At 39.9% G+C, this 23132-nt stretch overlaps 2 protein-coding genes across 6 annotated transcripts in view; one reads left to right on the top strand and one right to left on the bottom strand.

The window, feature by feature from the left end:
- Nucleotides 1-23132, top strand: part of daw1 (dynein assembly factor with WDR repeat domains 1) — a 267508-nt gene that overhangs the window by 211512 nt on the left and 32864 nt on the right. The gene's annotated exons all lie outside the window — the stretch shown is intronic.
- Nucleotides 909-22492, bottom strand: trip12 (thyroid hormone receptor interactor 12). 5 transcript variants are annotated; one of them, XM_087796314.1, is made up of 42 exons: nt 22392-22492; nt 18708-18854; nt 18403-18528; nt 16803-17596; nt 15224-15329; nt 14787-14923; nt 14276-14359; nt 14073-14168; nt 13789-13940; nt 13425-13460; nt 13251-13346; nt 13056-13148; nt 12810-12971; nt 12654-12722; nt 12412-12577; nt 11699-11816; nt 11269-11425; nt 10726-10879; nt 10242-10470; nt 10027-10145; nt 9657-9864; nt 9481-9581; nt 9185-9359; nt 8922-9063; nt 8663-8854; nt 8412-8563; nt 8173-8330; nt 7443-7516; nt 7145-7344; nt 6175-6302; nt 5847-5998; nt 5635-5777; nt 5393-5549; nt 4789-4887; nt 4604-4718; nt 4378-4532; nt 3897-4061; nt 3657-3821; nt 3474-3587; nt 3316-3410; nt 3109-3212; nt 909-2385 (listed from the first exon to the last, which is right to left on the bottom strand). In XM_087796314.1, exons 2-42 carry the CDS (start codon nt 18803-18805, stop codon nt 2189-2191), a joined length of 6183 nt encoding a protein of 2060 aa, XP_087652440.1. In that variant the 5' UTR covers nt 18806-18854; nt 22392-22492; the 3' UTR covers nt 909-2188. The 5 variants fall into 5 exon arrangements, with proteins under 5 accessions (XP_087652440.1, XP_087652442.1, XP_087652441.1 ...); XM_087796316.1 differs by lacking the exon at nt 22392-22492 and adding an exon at nt 21043-21192 and having other exon boundaries at nt 10726-10795; XM_087796315.1 differs by lacking the exon at nt 22392-22492 and adding an exon at nt 21043-21192 and having other exon boundaries at nt 10726-10798.

The following is a 23132-nucleotide window of genomic DNA, read 5'->3' on the forward strand; positions in this document are numbered from 1 at the left end:
ACCAGACGTGTATCTATTTCCCTTAAAAATAAAAACATTTTCTGTATTGAATACAAGTTTTAAAACTCTGTTTAGTTTTACAAGTAGCAACCATCGGCTAATGTTGTGCGGCTAGCTTAGCTAACTTAACAAACAAGTTAGAAAGACACACAGAAACACAAACAAAGCTTTCAAAAATCAGGACATGTATTGTTTTTAAACTTAAAACAAAGTCTTATTATTGCTGCAAAGTTCATGTAGAGGTTTTTTATTATACACCTGACATTAGTTTAGCAATGCTAATGTTAGCAACATGTTAGCTCACCGTAGCTGCCGCCGCGCTCCTTTTCTTCTTCTGCGAAATTCAACTGTCACGACTATAAACGTGCAAAGATGAAAATCAACAATATTATTGGTTATTTCTAAAAACAAAATCCTATAGGCTCCTAAGATCATGCAGTTTTACAGGCATTTGATTTAATGGACGTTTATACACATCTCAAGACCATTAAGACAAAGATACTATTTTATTTATTCATATATAAATGTATATATTATGCTCGTTTCTCAGGGGGTTTTATAAATGGAAATTTTACTTTTTAGACACACACATATTTAAATATTTTTTCATTAATAATTCCATTCGTATTTTTTTTAGGAGATATACAATTCGTTTCAATATAATTATCATTTAACAATAAATTAAGTGAAAAGACAAAATTACAAGAACATTTGTAATATTGTACCATGTATGCGTCGCTTTTTATGTTAGATGCACATGTTGGTTATTTAGAGCTTTATTTAAAATAATTTAATTAACCGTTAATATAATGTTACAAGAATCCAGATCATATTTTTGTTTTCAAAGCAAATATATCATTATTCACCAGTGATTCAAGCAGTCAGCTGACAAACAAAAACAAGACAACCCGAGTCAAACAGTTACTTTATTTATGTTCAGGTAAAAACATGAACCTGATGCAGTAAATTATTGCAGATCTTAGAAACCAGCACATTAACGATTGGGCCAGGAGAGCATACAGTGGCGCCCTCCCTTGGCCACAGACTGCAGGTGCACACCACGGTTTGTTCCAAGCCAGCAGTGCAAAGAAAAAAAATAAAACAAAAAAACAATCAACTACAGCAAGAAAAAAAAAAGACGATATAGAAAAAAAAAAAAAAATGTAAAGCAGACATTCGCACCTCAAACATGGTGTGAAACTGCATATAAACTTTATTCCAATAAATGAAACGCTATCTGGCCAAAATGTGTGCCCGGCTACATCATGTGTTGAGGGGTCGCTCAGAGCTTGGTCTAGGGTCACCCTACACATCCAGTAGGGCCTCAACAGAAAGACGGCAACTATCAAAAGAAATTAGGGGGGGAAAACAAAAAATGTTACCCGATCAACACACACACGCACACACACACACACGTTGGTTACAACTCTTTCAAGTGAACGTCTTAATAAAAAGGAGGCCAGAACACAATCTCAGCTCCGGGAACAGAGAATGAAAATAATATATGCGCTCGTCACTACCCACATTCAACCAACTGCAACTCTCGTTTCTGTTTCAAGCAAAGACACACGGGGAGGGGGGCGGGGGGGCGAACCGAAATGCAACACACAAACTGGGGCATATAATACAGAAAAGAACATCAACAAACAAACTGCAGGGAGAAGACATGAGAACAAATATCTATTCTATCAAATGTGTAGAATGAGCAAAATCTGCAAATTTGTCTGTACAAATGATCTTTGGAACTAAAGTAAACCTAGCTTGCTCGATGGACCCCAACCCACTTCCTCCCCCCCTGAACCCAGTGATATTGTCCACCACTGTGGAGGAGAGAAATCCCTTTTTTTTTTTTTTTTAAATATCACATAGCAATGCAATTCAAAATCTCACCCAGATGTTTTCTTCTTTTTTTTTGTTGAACAGAACTCCACTACTGATATAAGTCTTACTCTCACTTTTATATTTTTTTTTTAGGAACACATTTCCTTTTTTTTCACATATTTTTTTTTAGAGTCAGGGCCAGCAAATATATATATATTTTAAGTCTGGATTTCTCAGCAAGCTGTACTCTCCGATGAGAAGGCTGTACACATTAGCCTTAAAGTATGCGATTACAAAAAAACTAAAGGAGGAAGATGTGATGTCATCAGTTGCTGAAGAAGGCATTTGAATGTGAGCTGTGGAGAGATCAGGAGAGGTGGAAGGACTGCTGGCCCTCGCGAGCCGCTATCAACAGTTTCTCTCGCATGATCTCTATGCTGGAGTAGTCAGGCAGCTTCAGGTAGTTGACGCAGGTCATGACTGACGGGAGGAAGTCGTCCGGGTTCTCCGTCGACTCGAAGGTTTTCCTCACAATCGTTAGCGGAGGATTCAGACTCCGGAAACCTGCGAGGAAAGAGTTTCTTTGAAGCTGGACGAGTACATCTTGTTAGGAAGGAAGAGGGCTCTGAGTGTAATCCCAGCAACGTGGCAAAAGGCGGGGGACACGCTGGAAAGGACACTTGTCCATCACAAGGGCAGATGGGAAGACGACAACCACCAAAACACAATTGTGATTATTTAAGTCTTAAAGTCAAGTAGGGGCCAGAATTTCTAGCAGTCGAGGGCCAAACAAAATGGGCTCAATTTCAATATATATTTTTAATTCAATATAAAAATGTTGGTATAACAATGCAGACAATACCAAAAGCTACATGATCAAGCTTTTAGCCAATCATGGTCACACAACAATTTTATATTGAATTGAAAAGGCTTAACAAATAAATAAAAGATTCCATTTAGAAAATGTATTTTTTAAACTATAGGAATTAAAATATCAAACTTTTTTTTTTTAATTGTATTAAATAATAAATAAATTCCAACTTTTAAAATACAAATTGTTTCAGCATTTAAAAATGTTAAATTCAACCATTTGATATTCTGTTGTCCCTGATATACTTCAATACTACAGCTAAGTTTGTTTCCATGAAAATAGAACGATTAATACATTTTCCATCACAAAGAACGATAACATCAAGATGGCTAATAAAGGGGATGGAAGCAGATACGAGGATGTTTTTTAGGTCAGCAGTGACTGTGGAAAAAGAGCTTGGATAAGGGATGACTCACCTCCAACAGGCAGTCTGGGGCTTCCTGTGACAAACTGTAAAAACAGCCTCTGCTGCTCAGCATCAAAACTGCTCAACACTTCAAACAGGAACCGAACAGCGCGGCTGTGGAGCGAACAGATAATCACCATTAGAGACAGAACGTTCTCGACACAGTGAAGGGGACCTGTGGTTCTGGGGGAGGGGGGGTTGAAGGGACATTTCGCACCTGTCGTGAGTGTAGCCGTGGTCTGGCCGGCAACACTCCATGAGCGTCTTGACATCCCACGTCTCTGATTTACTGCCACACAGCAACTGGTCGAGCTGCAGCCGGGAGGAAGCGCGAGTCAGACACAGAAAGTCAACGTTTCAATCGACGAGACTCACCTCTTCTGGATAGAAATACTGCAGGTGATGCAGAGGGAAGACGGACTCAAACCCTTCCCGAAATGATTCAAACTGTCTGGACACGCCTTCATTCAGTGTCCAGTAGACCACCAACTAAAGCAGGGATCGGGTTCACGTTGTTAGTTAATGACCGGAGTAAATGGTTAATTTTACACAACATACCCTCAGGTACTCTTCCAGGTTGTAGATGGTGACGGGGACGTCTTTCCCTCCCTTTTTCAGCTCAATATTTGGGAATCCTGGGAGGGTGAAGTCCAACCCGAGGTCCTCCACCGAGCAGCCGTTCATGTTGAGGCTCTCCAGCCCCTGCTGGAGCGTCTCCCTCGTCTACACAAAAGAGATACGAGTCCATGTTAAGTGGACCGAGCGGTGGAGAAAGGGATCGCGGAGTCGTAGTCGCACCTGTGATCGATCCTGCTCCAGCCTCTTCTTTTGGCGGATGATATCCTCCAGGTGCTGGATGGAGCGAGCCACGCTTGGATCGATGTTCACAAGGTCGTGGGAGCTGATGGACAACTCGTGTCGCAGCATCCACTTGTAAAAAGGTAGCCCAAGAGGCAGATCCAGCTGGAGAGGAAAAGTACATGTATTAAAAAAACGTTTTTTAATACATGTACCCGCGGGTCAGGAGCGGTTAGGATAACAGATTCTTGGAGAGTTGCTTGACAGCATAAAAACAAACCAACAAAATGATATAATTTGTTTGCCATGTGACCAAGAGTGCTTAAAGATTTGGGCTCATTGTGTGATTGAGTTTGACACCAGTGGTCTATAAGAGACGAATAATAGTTAGAGGATTATCCATTTTGTTTAGCACTCTTTTTTACACCAAAAAAACTTAAGAACTACGTAACAGGTCAAGTGTACTAATAGTAAGACTCACCAGTCGGAAGTCCATGATCGCTTTGGCCATGAGCTTTCCCAAGAAACGGAACTTCATTTTGATTTTGGCTATGTGTGCTGGTTTGGTTGTTCGTCCGAAGGGAACAGCAAAGAGCCCCCTGGAGCTAAACATGTACTTGGTTCCTTCTTGGCTTCCTGTTAGAGCATAAAACGTATGTGACAGTTTAGAACGGTCCCTCGAACAGGTCCGAAAGTGCTGAAAATACCTTTAGGGTTGGCCAGAGTCACCTCTTCACCCCTCCACAAGCCGAGATCAGCCCGTTGCAGCTCTTGTGAAACAAGAGCGTAGAACTCCAGAGTTGGACCAAGACCCGTGCCGACCTGGAAGACGAAGATAGAGAATTTTGGTTTTCCGTCATGTGCTTTTATTAAACATGTCAGTATATTATACCTCGTTCTCATACTGGATTTCCAACATGGCTCTGGAGCTTCCAAGATCCTGCATCACAGATTCTGCTTGTTTGAGCAGCTCGTCCCTGTTTATCGTCCTCTGCAGGGGGAAGTGCATACAAAATTAATGTAAAGCAAAAACACAATGTTGCAGCAACTCCTTCCCATTACGTCGGTCAGTATGCACCATATTTGTATATATTTAAAGTGTCAAATAATAAGAGTTATCTCAAGATACTCAACAGTTTAATCAACACTTTAAATGAAAATAGGAAAAACAGGTACAAGCATCACAAAAGCATCCCTTTAACAGGAAGAAATCTCGAGCATAACCAGACTGAGGTGAATGGCCTCTTGCTGTAATCAGCACAGAGATAAGCCCGATACACCACTGATTTTCACATATCAGACACCTATCTTACCAACTTAGTTATCCAGACTAGTAGAGATGTCAATTACACAAACGCTTTCATCCTCAAATAAACTTCTATCAGACTTAATCCAAGCCACGAGTGTCAAGTTGTGTCCTTGCTTGTTTAAGTTTGGACGAGTACAGGCAGGGCAAGGGAATCCATTCTTTTGACTCAAATGTCAAATATAATTACCTTTTTTCTGTCGAGACGTGGCGCTACTCTGCTGTCCTGAGAGTCCGACTGGTTTATCTCAGGGTTGGTGTCCAGTAAGCGCTGCATGGCTCGATCTCGATCGAAGGCAGTGACATAGAACAACATCTGCCGGGTGTCGAACGGGAAGAAGAAAGGACTGCGGGAGAGATGTTGATACCATAAACAATGCGCTGGAGCAGAAAAACATTCCGTATACATATGAATGAGGCGGACATATTTACCAAGTCTTTCCCAGCTCAATTAGCCAGGTGGGAATGTTCCCCGTCATAATGACCAGAGGGTCTTGCAGCTGACGGTTTGCTTTGGCGGTCAGTTTGCTGTTTATGAACTCAGTCGTGGGGATTATTTCCTTACAGGCAGCATTCTGAGCAACACAAGAAGGGAAAAGATTGTCAACGCATTTAAAAACTTAAACGGGTATATTAAGACTTACGTCATATAAGTAGAACCAATATCTACTGATTGAGTGTAGCACCCTCAGCAGCAGGTTGACCTCCAATGAGGGGTCGTCAAATGTTATGGTCTCTGGTGGATCCGAAGTGAGGTATGTTTCTAAAGGATTGATGATGCTGGGGCACACACCATCTGGAAGAGATTAATCAAAAATCAACCCGTTGACCTTTCAAGAATATATTGGCATCAGTGCGACATTCCTTTCAAAATAAAAGTAGAAGATAAGCTATAATTTGTTCAACAACACAAGAAAGTACAAAAAAAAAAGAAAAATACTTCACAAAATGTAAATCAAAGCATTCTCTTACCATGCCATAGTTCATCTTGCTTCTTAGCATTGCGTGGTGAGGTTTTGGTAGGAGCAGTCTGTGCTCTGCCCCTCTTTCCACCCACAGATTCTTTGCTGCCGTCCTCATCCTCCCTCACAGGCTTATACCTACGATCAGACAAGGATTCTTCAGTTTCATAGTTCGTAGCATGATGAATAAAGAACACCAGCCTTTATAATTTATGTTAAACTGGGGGCTACATTTACAGCTGTTGCCGTCGTTAAAATGTAAAGCCCTGAAGCTTGTTTTGTTGGCAAGTAAGAAAAATAAATAAACGAAAAGTTGTCCGAGTGATTCACTGCAGAAATAAATCCAGAGTACGTTTACCTTCATTCTAAAATGACTTCAGGGAAAATGAAGAATACACGTTGGGCCATGTCTAAAAAGAAGTCAACTCACTTGTAGTTTTTTTTTTAAATATATTTTATAGAAATAAATAATTATGCAGACGTAATTCAGAGTCAGTTACAATATTATCTAAAAAAAAAAAAAAAAAACTATGAACACAAATGAATTAAATTTTCAAGAAACCTAGAGGACAGGAAATAAAATTGGAGGTTTTCCCATATACCTCCTGGATCCAGCAATCATTTGAACATGCGGTAAGTAACTCTGTTAGCAACCATTCTCGTTCAGAGCAACAATGTGTTTTGTGCAAGCAGGTTCTGAAACGTTACTTCTTTCCACCCAAGGCTCAATGCAACAAATATTTTAATTTACGAAAGGGTAAGAATGAAGGCTTGAAAATATAAATAGAGCTCAACATAAAAATACGTAAGATAACATTAAAAAATAAAGTGTACATTCTGGAGAAATAAGATCTCCAATAAGAATATTGATTGCACTTTGGCAACAATGTTCTAAGAGTTGTGATGTAGATTTTATTGTTATTAATATAAAATACAGTCCATCAAGTCAAAAAGATACTACAAAAGATTGATCCTCGTACCATATAGTGTGCGTTTTGGTCCAGATGCCTGCTCGCCCCAGTGGATTTGCCTCATCATCTGTTGACTCTCTCTCTTCTTCTGCTTGCAGACTGTACTGCCTCACAGCCTGGTAAACCGTCATGTTGTACGGCAACAGGTGGTCGCTGATGTAGAACTGCAGTCTGTGACGTACGCTGCCAGAGTTGAGGAATTGTGCCGCCTGGATACAAACAAACAAAATGTTACAAGTCAGTAACTTAGTTTAATACAGTCAAAGACTAAATTAAAGAGAAGATCTAGGAAATGAAAACAACATACCAGCGATTCATCGATTTCATCGTCTGAGCCGTCGTCATCGCTGTCTTCGTCTTCTTCTCTGATTCTGCCATAGCCTACACATAGTCATAGAACATGCTCAACTTGTGGAACAAAATTGGCTTCGACATAAAACAAATAAAAAAGGCTGATATAATCTGCTTTTCTATAATGAGAACATTCCAAGTCATCTACAATAGAAGCTAAAAATAGAAATTGGCTATACAACTCTCAACTTTAACCAATGTTTATTGTGCATTTAGAACCATTCCATCCAAATTTCTTTCATGATTGCGATTTTCTCTAAAAGAATATATACACATGATAAAATATATTAGTATTGAGTGACAATATCATATACGATTAAATATAAATGTGCGTGAATACACTAGGATCCAAATAACTTCACATTACTGCATCTATTGATCCATCTTTCTGAAGGGTGAAATTCTATACACTTTGCTGAGGTTATTCTACCCCCCCTAGGGAACCTAAAAGGGGCCAAGCAGCTGTCTTTCTACATTTCTGGCCAAAAACACGACACCTCCAGACTGCCCTGACACCTTTATTAGTACAATGTAGCCTTTCTATCTCTTCACAGCAAGATCTTAAAAAACAACTTAATTGGGAATTTCTGGCCAATTTTAACATTAGATGCTTTCAGTATCATTATAATAATGATTTGAAACGGTTTCCCTTTTTGATTCTAAAACATCGTCACTGAAATTCTTACCTCTGACCACAAGGTATCTCTCGATAGCTTGTACCAGAGCCAGCGGGTCGATTTTCACAGGTCCACCTTTCCACTGCTTAACGTTAGTGCAATCGGGGTGTCTTTGCAGCTGACACTTGAGCTGGTGTGTGTTGAAGAATTTAAGTGCCTGGGAGCCCCTGAAGAGGTGAAACATTGCTTTAATACCACAACAACAAATGAATGACTGACACAATTTCGGTTGAAATAAAGCAGCTTACCTGCTCCCGTTGCCATTGCCACTGGGAAAATCATGCACTTTGACAGGAAATTGCTCCATTTGGCTTAAGCAGCTGTTCATCTTATGAACCAGTGCCAGATACGGCCCATTCTCTGTTGGGTCCAGACAACTTAAAGGCTCCATTCCTGGAATCTGGAATCCACAAACAAGCAAAATATAATGATTGACTGTTGACTGAGAACTTGCATTTCTAGTGCATCAACATTTGAGATCTGGTCTCGTGTTCCTCACCGGGCAGCCAGTAAAGATGTGCAGGAATCTTCTTAGCCGCATGTCACGGCAGAGCAGGTCCCTCTCATTGTTGGAGGTGAGATATACAAGGAGCTGCTTCACCAACCCGCTGTGCTGTATCTCGAAGGATGACACATCCGACTCCGATACAATATTGGAAATTTCCACCAGACACTCCAAACCACCATCCACCTGTGAGAGAAATGAGGCTCAGCAAACGGGAAGAAATTAAAATCATCAGAGTGTAAAAAGGTTTTACCTGGAGGTTAAGCTGCTCTGTGGCTGTGCAAAGTCTCTGGAGTACATTCAATGCAGGGTTGTTGCCGTCCACGTTTTCTGAGTTGAAGTAGCGTTCCACGAACTTGCTGGCTTGTTCTTTAATCCAGGCTTTGATTTTATCTCTGCCAATAAAAACAACAACATTCCATTAGTGTATTACTACAACATCACAAACTCCGAGTTCCAGAGCCTGGACAAATCAAGATTCCGTTACACCCCCCAAAAATTTGAATGATGGCCAACCTGTTATTTGAAATGGAGTCCTTGGGAGGGGCTCTGGCCAGACCACTCACCCCGGCTGTGCGCGAGGGCTCAGAGTTGGCATTGTTGGTCTGAGCACCAAGCTTGCCCCAACTCTTGGGATTTAGACTGGCCAAGAAGGAGGATTTGGGAGACTGAGTACTAGTAGGGCTTTTAGCTGTTGAAAATAAAAAGAGAACAAAAATAAATCACTCTTCAATAAAAAAAAATAGATTCCCCGAAATACTGCATATCCAAGTGGTTTTTTTTCCACCTAGCAGTGAAAAACACGCAGTTACCCTGATTGTCTACTTTATCGTCATCTCTGGGGGGGGAATATTTGGGTCGCCTTGGACCCCTTTTAGGTAGCCGCTTTCTCTTAAGGACATCACTTAACCGTCTGAGAAACAAGAGAAATGTAGACTGTAGAAATCAAACTCAAACTAGACCGGCTGTATCAAGGAAGAACTCTTACCCCTGCGGGCTGAGGTCCAGTGAGTCGTCCATGCTGTGCTGGAAGCTGGGCGAGCCCAGGTCAGGGGTTGCATTATTCGCCGATGTGGTGGATGCGGTGCTGATCGTGGTTGTGCACAAACTTGTAGTACCACTGGGACAAGCCTTAGGTGGACTTGTGACTAGTAAGCTTTCAGACTCGGCCAGGTTCTTCACTTGGTGCATTACACCTGGAAGAGAGAGAGAAAAAATGAGTTCATGATGGGATATAAAGAAGGCATTTGTTTTTCCTGGAACTCAATATGTTCATGAACACCCGTTTCTCTAAATCCACTCAGACATTTTCTTATAAAATCTGGAGAACTATCTTTATTCATTTCAAAAGACCGTACCTTCTCTTCTGAAATAGACGCTGAAAACATCAGGCAGCTTCTGCATGAGGATTTCAGCCATCTGAAGAGAACCTACGACAATCTTCAGGTCCTGGCTGGATAGCATGGAGGCAATGTGACTGAGGAAGGAACACAGGGGCAAAGTCAAATACACACTGAACTTCTTCAATTAAACTTTGGTACTCGGTGACCACCTTCAAACGGGTATTAAATACCTGGACACAGCGTGGTTCCTCAGCACATCCTTCAACAAGTCAGCATCAGCAAAGAAGATGATCCTGAGGATTGCTCTAAGGCACTTGTGTCGAACAGCTGGGCCTGCAGATGAGCTATACACTTCATACAAGACCCCGAACAAAGTTTTGATAAAGCACTTTGCTAGATCTGGGTCATCCTTCATTAACTGGGCACGGGCATCTTCTCTACGTACATCCTGGTGACTCCCTGGAAACAAACAGAAGGGCAAAGACTTTCTTAAAATTAAAACTAAAAGTCATCAGAATTAATAATTATTTTAGTGTGAGGACAAATTATTATTGGATTCTTACTTGTTTTTGCAAACACACACACACATTAAAGGGTAAAAGCAGTTCATAAAAACATGGAACACCTTGATTGCATTATTTTTTCCCCTCTAACAGCAGATACTCAAAATATGAAAGATAAGATTTAAACATGCTCCATGAAAGATAGCTGTACCTGTATTAGGGTTGGCAAGAGGATTTGGCTTCCTCTGGATGCCACGTGCCGTCCCTGTGTCTTCATTGATCTGCTGCATAGAGTTAAAGTCAATTGTATACACACGACCCAGTGTTGACAAGCTGATCTCATCTTCACCATTCTGGTGGGCTGTCTGTAGAATGAGATTATCAACAAATAAAGCCGAAATCAGTGTGGAAATGAAATCAGGCCAGTAAAATTACATCTAGCCAAATTGTTCTAAAGACGATATGTAAAATGAAATTTGAAGAACATTGGTTCTTAAGATCAATTCCCTAAATTGTAAATTTCTGAACATTATATATAACCTTGGTAAGACATTTACTTTTCAATGAACAAAATCATTTATATTTATACAACATCATTATACAAACAAGTCATTTATTTCTTGAACATTTAAAGGGCTTCATATTGACCAACAATTATGACTCTGCTTCTTAATTTTTAAGGTGATTTGATGAGTGACACCACTAATACACATATCTTAGGGGGTTTGGTGGATAATGCATGATGAAATCGTACCTCAATTATTCGACTATCAATCCGATTGTAGGGATGCCAGAGCCCCCTGTCATCCCTCCACTGCCAAATTGCACCTTCTGTTGCCTGGGCACTGCCCTTTTTAAGCATTAAATCTACCGCAAAGATGCCTTCCCTTGGCAGGCATGGCATCAACTCACTGAAAGAAAAATGACAGTTAACTTTGAGATAAAAATGCTTCCATTTGAATAAGCTTTAATCAATGAACAAGCAAAAAAGAAAACAATTTAAATATCAGGATAAAGCACAATACCTTAAAATGAGGTTACAAGAACTTCAAAGAGCATGCAATGTCAACTATATAGTTAACGTATAGATAAACATCCATCTTAGAATGCACTTATTTTTAGCAACATCCTCATTAAAAGTAATTTAAACAAAAGTATTGAAATAATGGACAAATGAATGGTACCATATGAGGGAGGTCAGTTCGTATAGCTCTTGGGGGCTTCGGGGCACCAGTTCAATCTGCTCTGGGCAGCTTCCATTTGATGCACCACACAGAAGAAATCGCAGTGTCTCTGCAATGTCTGTCAGGGACAAAAATAAAACAGTATTAGCATTTCATCGTCATTTATGAAGCACCTAAAAACTAAGATTGGCCACTGGTGCTGTACACAAGTGAGTCAAAAGGAAAAAAAAAGTTTTGAAATAAAATACAATAAAATATAAAAGCCCAGTAGATAAGATTTAAAAATGAAAGACATAAAATTGGCGAGAAGAAATGCCATCAACCTGCATTTTTGAATGAAAGTCAAAGAGTAAAAGTGCATTTTAAAATCTAATGGATCACATTAATATGTTGTAATTGAAATGACTAAATTCTGTTTACACTCCCTCTCTTAATCCCTGAAGTCATTCTAACAGTCTAGGCAAGTTAGTCATGAGCCAGTATGCATTTAAATGTGAAGATCTTAATTTTTCTTAGCTTAAATATTAAATAAACTAGACAGCAGATGACTAGTTTCTTTTTTTTTAATTATTAAAGAAACATTGCACCCATTTCGTCTTTCTATCTCAGCTTTCACGCCTTCTTAAATACCAGGGTAAACTTCCTAAATCATGACGAACACAAAAACACCACCACACTACCTAACTTTGCAGATTAATGTAGAGGCCACTCACTTTGTTTCATGAGCTGGACCGCCAAGCAAGGGCAATTGGAACACATGAGCGAGAACATCCGCACAACCATGATGAACATCCCTGAGCTCAGAACAGGGGGAGTCACCACCAGCAGTTGCTGGATATTTGTCAAGAGGTCTTGTGACGCCACTTCTTGAAGCAGGTTCTGTTGAGTTCAAGTGTAATTAAATACAATGGAAATCACTTGAACGCCAAAATAGAAGACTTTATGAGGTACCGACCTCCTCATGTTGAAAGTTGTCCACCAGTCTTGCGAAACAAAGGCAAGTGCTTTCCACAGATTTTTTATCCTATAATGAACAAAGACAAAGGAATAAGCACGTATAGCGATTCTATAAACATAAAGTCAATTTCAATTTTCATTAAAGCGTCCGTACCTGATGTGTGAGTCTCTGAGTCAACAGAGGTAAAGAATCTGCGACAAAGTGAAACTCATCCGGTGTGATACTCTGGCAGCAGTTTGCTGCAATAGCCAGAGCGTTTCTCTGAGCATTGATGCTGAAGAACTCAAGGTAGAGAAGACAATCAGCAAGTCCTCCCTATAAATGAATCAATGGCTTTAGTGTTGGCAACATGTTGAGGGGCGACACAGCATAATAGGACCAAAATTATTAAAGACTTACAGCCTGCAAAATGGCTTTGCTGTGTCGCCTTGACAGCATCTCAAGGGCAGTCAAGGCCTGCTCTGCTACGTCAATGAACTGGATGACCTGAAGCTGCAGACAAAAAAAAGGCGTTGCCACCAATTAGCATATGAAAAGTCCCCACATAAACGATTACAAAGCAAGTGGGGACAGATGGAGAGCCCAGTGTCTTACCTTCTCCAGGAAGACAGGAATAGCATCAACTACCACAGCAGAGGATCGAGGGAGTGCCTCCATCATATACGTCAGAGCGCGAGAGGCATGATTCATCTGTGGAAAGTTCAATTATAATAAGATCAAATGCAAATTTGACGGGTTTTTTTAAGGGCTTGAGTGGAGGATACTTACAATATCAAAGTTATGTTCCATTTGTAACAGTGTAATCTGTGGAGAAAAGTTGGCAAATCAATAAGAGATCCCTTGCACACAAATAAAATGCTCATCTGTAGGTTAAAATAATGTGCTTTTCACAATAAATATAAATGTTTAAACCAATATGGATGTATAAATTGTCGTCAGAAAAAGTCAGAATTAAGTAGGTAAACCAAAAAGAGGTAAATATATAATGTATTGGAATACTTAAGTGAATGCATTATTTGATCAAGTTAAACTTGAAGATGTTTAAAGCAAAAGCACACACCGAGTCATATATTTACACTATGAGAGGCAATCTACTGTACTGTAGAAATAATGCTGGGAAAATGTTACTTGCCAGAGCAGGCACCACGCTCTTGACAGGAAATCCACCAAGAGTCTCTTCATTGCCCATCACCAGCAGTTGGCACATCTCAATGGCAGCCTGTAGCTGCTGAGACTCGTCACCTGTGGCCTGCAAGCCTTGCAGCAACTGCTGAGCCTTGGAGCCTGGAAGGACAATAAAGGCTTATTCAAACACTTCTTTATAGTGACAAACATGGTGACGTCCACAAACGCACCACCGTGGTTAACATATTTCTTTATAAAGAAGATTTAGGTTTAAAACAGGTTTTCACTTACTAGCTCCGCTGCCAATCGTCCTGTGAAACAGCTGCGACATGCGGGGTCCAAGCGGTCCGAATAGATGTGGGGGGAGACCCCTGGCTTCCAGCAAAGCTATTGATTTTTTTAAGATACATTAGTTTCAATCACAATAGTTCCCAAGAACCAATCATGATTCCGCAAAGATTTTGAGCAATTTACGTGGATTTTAATTTACAAACCTTGAAGTCGGCCCATTTCAGAGTCATCTGATTCGCTCTCTCCAGAGGTCGTCATGCCGACTGCTCCAGTTACTGAACTAGAAGCTGGAGACAAAAAGAGAGAGGGTTACCTGGACATAAAGTCTGGCAATATTCAACTACTTCTGGTATTTAGCACCTTTTAATTCAACACACAGTAAGAGAGAGAGTGTCAAATGCTAAGAAAGGAGAGACAATAGTCAGGACTACTTCCTGAACAAAAGAAAAAAGATGGCGATGAAAACATTATAGGCAAGAATGAAGACTTTGTTACTGTAGCCTTGCATTGGATTGAATAAAACTGTTTGTGACAGCATAGAGTCTAGTAAGCAACAAAGCACCCATTCTTAACCAAACCTATTCTCGTAATAAAGAGAAACACATCCATTTAGTTAGTGGAGGAGTTCTTCCCTTTATCTTCCTTTTATCTTCCGGTTACTTCCGAGAAAGTACAGGTTTGATTTTTTAAATTTCCACTCAAGTTTCTTCTTACCAGATGCCCCTTGCGATGCCTCATCAGTCCGAGCAGCTGATGAGTTGGCCCCCTCCTGATTGTTTTCGGAGTCTGCCATTTTCTCCTGTCGGCGAGCGTCGGCTGCCCCGCGCTTGCCCAGGCCTGAGCCCCGCCGACTGTCGCACGAGGAACAGACGAGTCGAATCAGACACCGTAATGAGTCGAGCCAAAGAATTTATGGACTTTTAACTCAAGTTATAGTCATTGGCAAATTTCTACTCAATAAAGTTTTATACTCCCAGCAACAGGATTGAATCCAGAAAAACAAAAAGTACATTATACATTACATTCAAACAAGTTAGTACAGATACATGCAAGTACACTGCATTAAAAACTCTCAGATCTACCAGAACAATAGCTGGTCGCTACCAATATCTGAATTATAACATGTTCCACAAGCATAGTTCTAGTCCTACCTGGTGCTGGCACAGGAGCCCGTGGTCTTCTGGCGTGTGCTCCGCCGAAAGCTGGGGAGCTCTGCTGGAGGAGACTCGCTGCGCTTCTTGGTGGACTTTCTTAAACCTGGCGTGAAGAAAAAAAAAAAGTAACAGGTCAATGAACATATTAAGCTTCAAAGAGTGAAGATTATGCAACTCAATAATTGGCATTAAAAATACACAATGTAGGGCAAAAATATAATGTTTTTTTTTAGTTTATAAAGACGACACCTCGGTGAGTTAGAGTGCCTTTTCATTCTGTGCTGCTCACCAAGTATAAATAGAAACCCTACTGCGGCAACATGACAGGACAACCTTTATAATTGTCAAGGAGGTTAATTCACGAGTGCAACAAAGTTAATAAGAAAAAATATCCAATTACAATAATCTGCAAAAAGGGAGACGAACATTCACACAAGTATATTGAATTTGATTAAAATGCAAAGACGCTTTTGACTGCACAAATTTAACATAAATCTTAACATGTGTAGGTCTACTCCATAGACACCGTCAGAACTGACTTACCGGTAATTACAATTATTCACCGCCAATCAAAGATCAATTTCAGATTTAGAAAAGGTTTTAATGGATCACAGCAATTCCCAACACACTCACCATCAGTGATCAATGCATTAAAGGCTTCATGGTGTCCAAAGTATACACAGCTCAATAGTGTGGGTCTTTTCTCTGAATAAAAAGTATTACCACAAGACTGCCTCTGTACTCAAACGTGTCACTGGTCAGCTGTTGGACCAATAGGCTGAGCCAACTAAGGAGGTGTCTCTCCATTTAAGACTGTCCGTGGCACAAAGCCCATCTCACAAGCCTGACCCCACTCTGCCCTCAAGTGCTCCTATCACCTTTAATGTGGCTTAACCAGAACCAACTTTTAGCCAAACTTTGGTATTTTTATTAATACTGTAACATTCATTCGGAAGTTCCTTGTTCACAAGGCAACATAACCTTCAGATACACATTACTGAATCCATCCAATATTTGTACATTTATATTAAGAGTTTTATCAGGTGAAAATGTAGTTTTTTTGTTGACAAATACTTATTTGTTGTTTAGAATAAGTCGATTAGTTACTTGCAGGAAAAACAAATGGTCTGGAGTAGTCTGCAGACAGTTTGCATCAAATTACTTCCCAGCTGCAAGCTTCTCAATCTACATTTCTGAAATAAGAGCCCCACACTTCAGAGTGGCAAGTCACCAACACACATGCAAGCTTGATGCCCTGGTCTGCCTACAAGGATTCACAAACTGAACTGCACCGAGTGTAGCGAAGTGTTAGTATAAATGCACATTTAACTTTAGTGTATGTTTATGTACGGTAAATAAACGATAAAATAAACGGTAAACGAAAATACCACATACTTTTCAATAACATAGATCCCCTTACACCATTTTGAATAAGAAGATTGACGAGCCACGTTGTTATAATCTGTTCTAAATCTGTATTAATCATTAATATTGAAGCTAGTTAATTTCCCATGCATTCATGTGTTCTAAAGAGAGCAGCTTAAGAAACACGCCAGCTCAAGGACTAATGACTTACTTGCTAATTTAGCTTGTAACCCCGACGGCCCGGGCTTGGAGGTCTCAGTTTTGGATGAACCGGGCAGGGACAGTTTAGGTTTTGGCAGGTTGACTTTTGGGTTGAATCGTGCTGCCCACTCAAACTTGGAAGAGCTTGCAGCCTTCGCCTGCTCCTTTTCACGGGTGCTGCGTCGTGGAGACGGACTTGAGGCCGAGCGTGAGCGGCGTGCCTTGGTCTGGTCCTTCCCCTGTTTGACTCGAGCGCCGCCCTGTGTGTTGGTGCTGTTTGTGCCTGTGGTAGATGAGGACGAAGACGAGGAAGAGGAGGAAGCTGAGGAGGAGTCTGTCACGTTGCTGCACCCAGCTTTGGCTGAGGCGGCTGATTTAGACGCCAGCTTGGTGGGTTTTGCAGTCCTGCTATCTGTACGATTGGGAAGGGACCCAGTGGCACTACTTTGACTCAGGACAGAGTCTGCTTTCTTCCGTTTCTGGGCTGGTGAGGCCCCAGTGGCCCCAGTCTTTTTACCCTGGCCCCGACCTGACGGTGCAGGTGGTCCTGGAGCAACTGGTCTCTTGGACTTAGCTGTGCCTTTCTTGACCTCTGAGGTACTGTCTCTGGGTGGTGGGAGCAATTTGGGCTTTTTGGCAGGGGTCGGTCCCAAGGTGCTGATTTGGTCAGGAGCTTCACTTTGTTTGAGCCCTCGGGTCCCGTCACTCTTGGACTGATGACCTGCTTGCTCTTGTTCAGATGTCCCTGCAGTCTCTGCGTCGTCTTGCAGAACAAATGAAGCCAATGATAAAGCCGGACCGCTTCTGCAAATGAGATGAAATCGATCAGGCAAACGACATCTAAAACAACTATACTGTATTGTATTGAACTACAAATATGTAGAAGACATTTAATTCCATTTATTTTAAATTTCCAAAGTTATCAAATTAGGGCTGCACAATTATCAAATGATGATCGAAAATGTCCTCTTTGGAGCTTGTACGAGTCATCATGGCGAAATGTAGCCGTAGATAACATAAGACATTGCATTTAACACTGTTAAATGAAGTGAATCAACATCAATTTGAAATCTGTAATTTGAACCAATTATGTGGGACCTAAATAAGCAGGTCCAAATATGAACTAATATAAGAGCCACAACAGTTTTACATAAATTCGTTTTGAATAATTTATTGTCAATGTGATAAACGCAACTTCATTTTTCAATGAGTGCAATAGAGTATAAACATTACCTGATTTAAATGCATTTAAGTTTTACATTGTGTGTGTACACACACACACTACAATGCAGGAGTAACAGCAGAGGATAATGACTGTTATGAGGTATATAATGTTTTTGTATGTTATTTTACTTTTAAAAAAATTGTATTTTAACAAAAATTAAGCGGGACATAAGGGTTTAAATCAATTATGTGTGTCAGTTGTGTCTATTTTCTTCACTGGAATAAATAGAAATTAGAATCATTGTTGACAAAAGCAATTGGAAAAAGAATATTTGTTTATAATTATGCAGCCCTAAGTGGCAAAACATGCTTGATACACTCACAAAACAGGATATGGAAACAACCTCAAATACACAGAGAAGGTCACATATAGAAAGATGGGGTACCTTCGTGAGCTGTGCCCTCTGGACGGGCCAGTGGCTGAACTGGATGTGGCTTTGGAAGCCTTTGAACTAGTTCTTCTACTTTCAGGTGGGGAATTTGCTTTATGTTTAAACTGCTCTGTCTGCAACCTGTAAGGTTGGAGATTAAACAACAACTCAGAGGGTATCGTTGATGGAGCCACATTACATTACAACTTGAAATCATTTTGAATGACCCTAAAATACTATGCATGTTTCAACTCAAATGACTGTAAGAAATGCATCATTACTAGACACACTGGGTACAATAATAGATGAAAATCATTTACCTTCCTGCTACTGTATGGTCTTGTGGCTGGGCCGCAGCAGTGTTCCTCTGTGAACGGCGCAGTGACCCCCCTGGATTGGAATTAGGCCGGTTGGACATTGGCACCTCTCTCCTGAAGGGACATACCCTTTCTAGACACTACCATTCACTGCAGACAAAGTAAAAGAAAAGGACAATGGATTACACTCAGGTTCAAATTAAAATACATCTGAATGCCTCATCTGATCATTTCTAGTCCTTTCAAGCCAATCAGGAATCCTTTATTCAACTCAAATGTAATTACATTAAGGGACTTTCAGTAAACATAATAAAGGAAGGGCTTGATAAGAGAATTGTAGGTGTTAATGCAATCAATTTATTTTATTGTGCTGAAAACTATTTTATACATCAATAACCACTTACTTCTTCCATTCTATAGTAAAATATGAAATAAGCTTCAGCAGTAAGGCCAGATCTTTTAATATGTATATCATGCCCTGTATAAATCAATCAATTCCAGCTAATGTTTAACCTTTAACGTGATAATGTGTCTCAAGAACACAAAAAAATGTTCAAAGAAGATTTGAAAACTACCTTTGACTAAGATTTTAACAGTGGAAGAGGTTGGGTTATAATGTAATTTATGTTTTGGGGGCATACATCATGTTAAGTAAAAAGATGAACTAAAACCCCACATTATTGTTGTATCGAATATAGATAAATTGTTCATTATATTAAAAATCTCGACATAGTTTGAGCACTTTCAAGGCCATTTTGGGCCCGTCCTGACAGTTGCATCCTTGTCTTTGTTTATTCGTCCACTATGACAACTGCAGCGTTCTCATGCTCCTTTTACAGTCAATTGTTCCGGAAAGAAAAAAACACCTCTGGTCGCTAGAGACACCAATTGATAACGGTCTCCGTTTTTAAACCAGCAGACATTAAAAACCGTGTCCATGTCTACGGTATCATGGTTTTACAGAGGCCTATATTTCTGACGTACTTAATCGTCGCTAGCATGCTAAGCTTACATATGCCCAGACTGGTCCATGTTGACAGTCCAACTTAGCCCAACACAGAAACCACACTCGGGGATACGACTATAGTTGTGTTGCGAAATAGTGAAGCGATTCTTTATACAAACTATAGTCTCGGTGTGAATTTTTTTTTAGTTCGGTTCGTGTATCGGTGGCGAGATGGAAATGCGTAGTTGGCGTACCGGTGTCTATTTAACGTTAGCTCCCTCGGCTACATACTCGTATTATCGCAACGATATCCACTGAGCCCCAGCGTGGATTACCCCCTCGTTGAATGGATTTAAGAAAAATAAATAACTAACACAGATCCATTATTGTGTAATCGTTAAAAAAAAAATCCACAGCGATTGTTCCCCCCCTTCAACCCCCCCGAATCATTTTTACGACATTAAAAAACTGTGACGTTACAAGTAGCCAAGTTAGCCCTGTTGTTACGACATTCAACTCGATCGAACGAATATCTGTCAGATAATAACGATATTATATTTAACGTACAAATAAAGTGAAAGCTAGTCACGAAAAAAATAAAAAGTAAAAGATCAATGCCGTGTTTTCAGGTGACAGAAGGCCAATCCATGGAACATTCACAAAAACGATTGAAGGAACAAAAGAATCGTATTTTTAAAACACAACATGTTTTTTCTCCCTTTTCACCACCTTTCGCGACTATATTTCGACCCAATCGAGTGTAAAAAATAACGAACACAAGATAAACTGATAGGGATTCTGGGCCAATTGTTAGCATGCTAACTAGCCTAGCTTAATGACCGTCTACTCGCAGGCTCAAAAACAAACAACTCCAGACTAGCAACCGTGTCTTCGTTAAACTAGTTCAATCCGGCGAAGCTTCGACTATAAAACATGTCAACTTAGATAAACACGTTCTATTCGCGAGTGAGGTTAGCGTTGTCAAAATAAAACCAGCTAACCTTGGCAAAAGTAGCTAATTATTATTAGCGAGCATTTGTCGTCGCTAAATTAACTTTTTAAACAACTTGACATACGAGTTAACGTGTATTTTAATAAAAACCTTCACTCCAGCTCCGATGTTTCCTTCTTTTTCCCGCACGGTTCTGTCATATTGTGCTAAAAAAGAAAAAACCCAATCCGGAGCTAGCAGCTAGCACGGTAACGAAATGGCCTCGGATGCGTTTTAGACACAAAAACAGGAAAAGCACAGACGGGATTCGAGATATTTTTCGCCAAAACAAAAGACAATTTCCCCGGACATTTTCGACATCGAACGACCCCGGAGGCTCACGACACCGTCGGACGAGATGTCATGGAATAATTCTGCCTTTTTAGGTTTAGTGTTGTTACCTATTTGTCCCAGTGTTGTAGTAGTAACAGTCAGTGCACCAGCTCCCCTTTTCTCTCTGAGCTGCTGCTAGTTTCACATCAGCTGAGAGGCCTACGACTGCAATATCCATCCGCGCCCAGATCCCTCCGCACAGGGGACTAGTTACTTCTCACTTTTTCTGGCAGCACGTCTACGGTTGTTTGAGATCAAATCCACTGATATAAATATATTTATCACCGCACTTGAGGATATTATTACGGTGGAAGAAGCAGGTGATTGTTAAAGGTCGTGACGGAGCTTCATTGATATGGATCTAACTGTCACTTGTTTGTGTTGCGTGTTTATGTGTTGTTTTGATAACACAAAAGGTGTCGTGAACCAAAGTTTTAAGCATAAATCGAAATGGATGGCTTTGATTGTTTTATTGTTGTTTTTTTCTCCAGAAATTGTTATCATATGTAATTTCATATTGTAATCAATCAGAAAAAAAACAACTATCAAGTATATTAAAAAGCCAAATAATTAAAAAATATTTAATTGTTGATTAAATGATAATTTTAAACAGAAAGAACATGCGCATTAGCAGATCTGATATTTGCAATTATTTTTATTTTATTCTTTATATTGAAATTGATATTGATTTCTTCATCCGCACTGCAGGAAGGAGTGTTTCCTCTGCACATTCCTGCCCACTGCAGTCAGACTATTTCATAAAATAATGTTCAATTTATGCCTCCTCTTCCATCTTTTTTACTTTTGTACTGCACTTCTGTTTATTGATATATTTTTTTTTATTTTCATTATTATTCAATTATCATTGTTTTATTTGTTTATATTATTGGTTTCACTGGTTTTTATTTAAACATTATTTTGGGAACTACTGAGAACCACTCAAATATCCCCAATGTGGGATAGAAAACGGTGTATCAACAAATCAAAAACAAAATGGATGCAGCAGCTTGAGACAGAATTAGAAAAGATAGTTCTTCCTTGTTACTCTTTCCACCACTGTAGATGGATCAGTTTCTTATACTTTTCAGTCTGTAAATTAGTAAGTGCTCAAATCATTTGTTCTTTAGACTTCAAAGTAGCTAAAACTAAATAAATAATTAAGTAAAAGGCGTTGTACATTATAATAAAGGGGGTTTTATACTCATTAAATACTTTTGTTTTTACAAAATACAACTTAACGGCAAAAGAAAATGAGCATAAAAATCATTTTAAAACACACGTCTAGCGTCTAGTATAAGAATCACAGTTTGATTTCTCTTGATCAGTCTCTCCTTCTATGTCATTATAATCACCGTTTGTTTGGCAGATACTGTTTTGATTTACATTTAAAGTAGCAAAATAAAACCTGTTTATTTACCGTCTGAACTGGGTTTTTGGTTTTCACTTCTTCACTGTCCTTCTAGGCCCAGACCAAAGTCTCAGCAGCTGGTCTCATTCACCGTTAGTGGGGGTGGTTTCTGTCCAGTTCTAGAGCCCCTAGTATATATTTATGGATAACGCGGATAGTAACAACACATCTTGAGATTTGAAGATGTAAATTATAAAACAAATTTAAAGGTAACTCAAGCACTCTGTGTTTGTACCACGTGCTCCTGACTGACTGTTCATGGCCCACGAACACTTTATATCTTCTCTTACCGATGACATTATTGATTACTCATAACAGACTCTTTACTAGAGTTGAAAGTTTCATTTCTTTGTGATAAAGATGCCATCATCAAAGGACTGCCTAAGTACAATAAGAAACCATTTTTACGTCTCAAGATCAGACACAAAGTTAAAGAGTCTTAAGTTTTTAAATAAAAAGTAGAACTATTATCACTCACATGTTTCAAATGTTGAAGTCTTCCTCTCCAAGATACATACAGATACGATAAGTCCCTCATCGTAACCATGTTTTGAACTTATTACTTTATAAAGTTCTCCCCCGTCTGAAATCTGGGCGAACGAGAGGTTACTAGAGCAGATACATTATGAAGTAAAAATGGCTTCACTCCTCCTCCAGCCAGCTGTCACCCACCCGCTTTGTTTATACAACGAGTCGCTTGGAGGTGAAGACCTCCGGGATGGATGACACTCAGTGACAAACCTTAATGCC

This window comes from Callionymus lyra, chromosome 7 (genome assembly GCF_982586985.1).
Source record: "Callionymus lyra chromosome 7, fCalLyr1.hap1.1, whole genome shotgun sequence".
Taxonomy (NCBI): domain Eukaryota; kingdom Metazoa; phylum Chordata; class Actinopteri; order Syngnathiformes; family Callionymidae; genus Callionymus; species Callionymus lyra.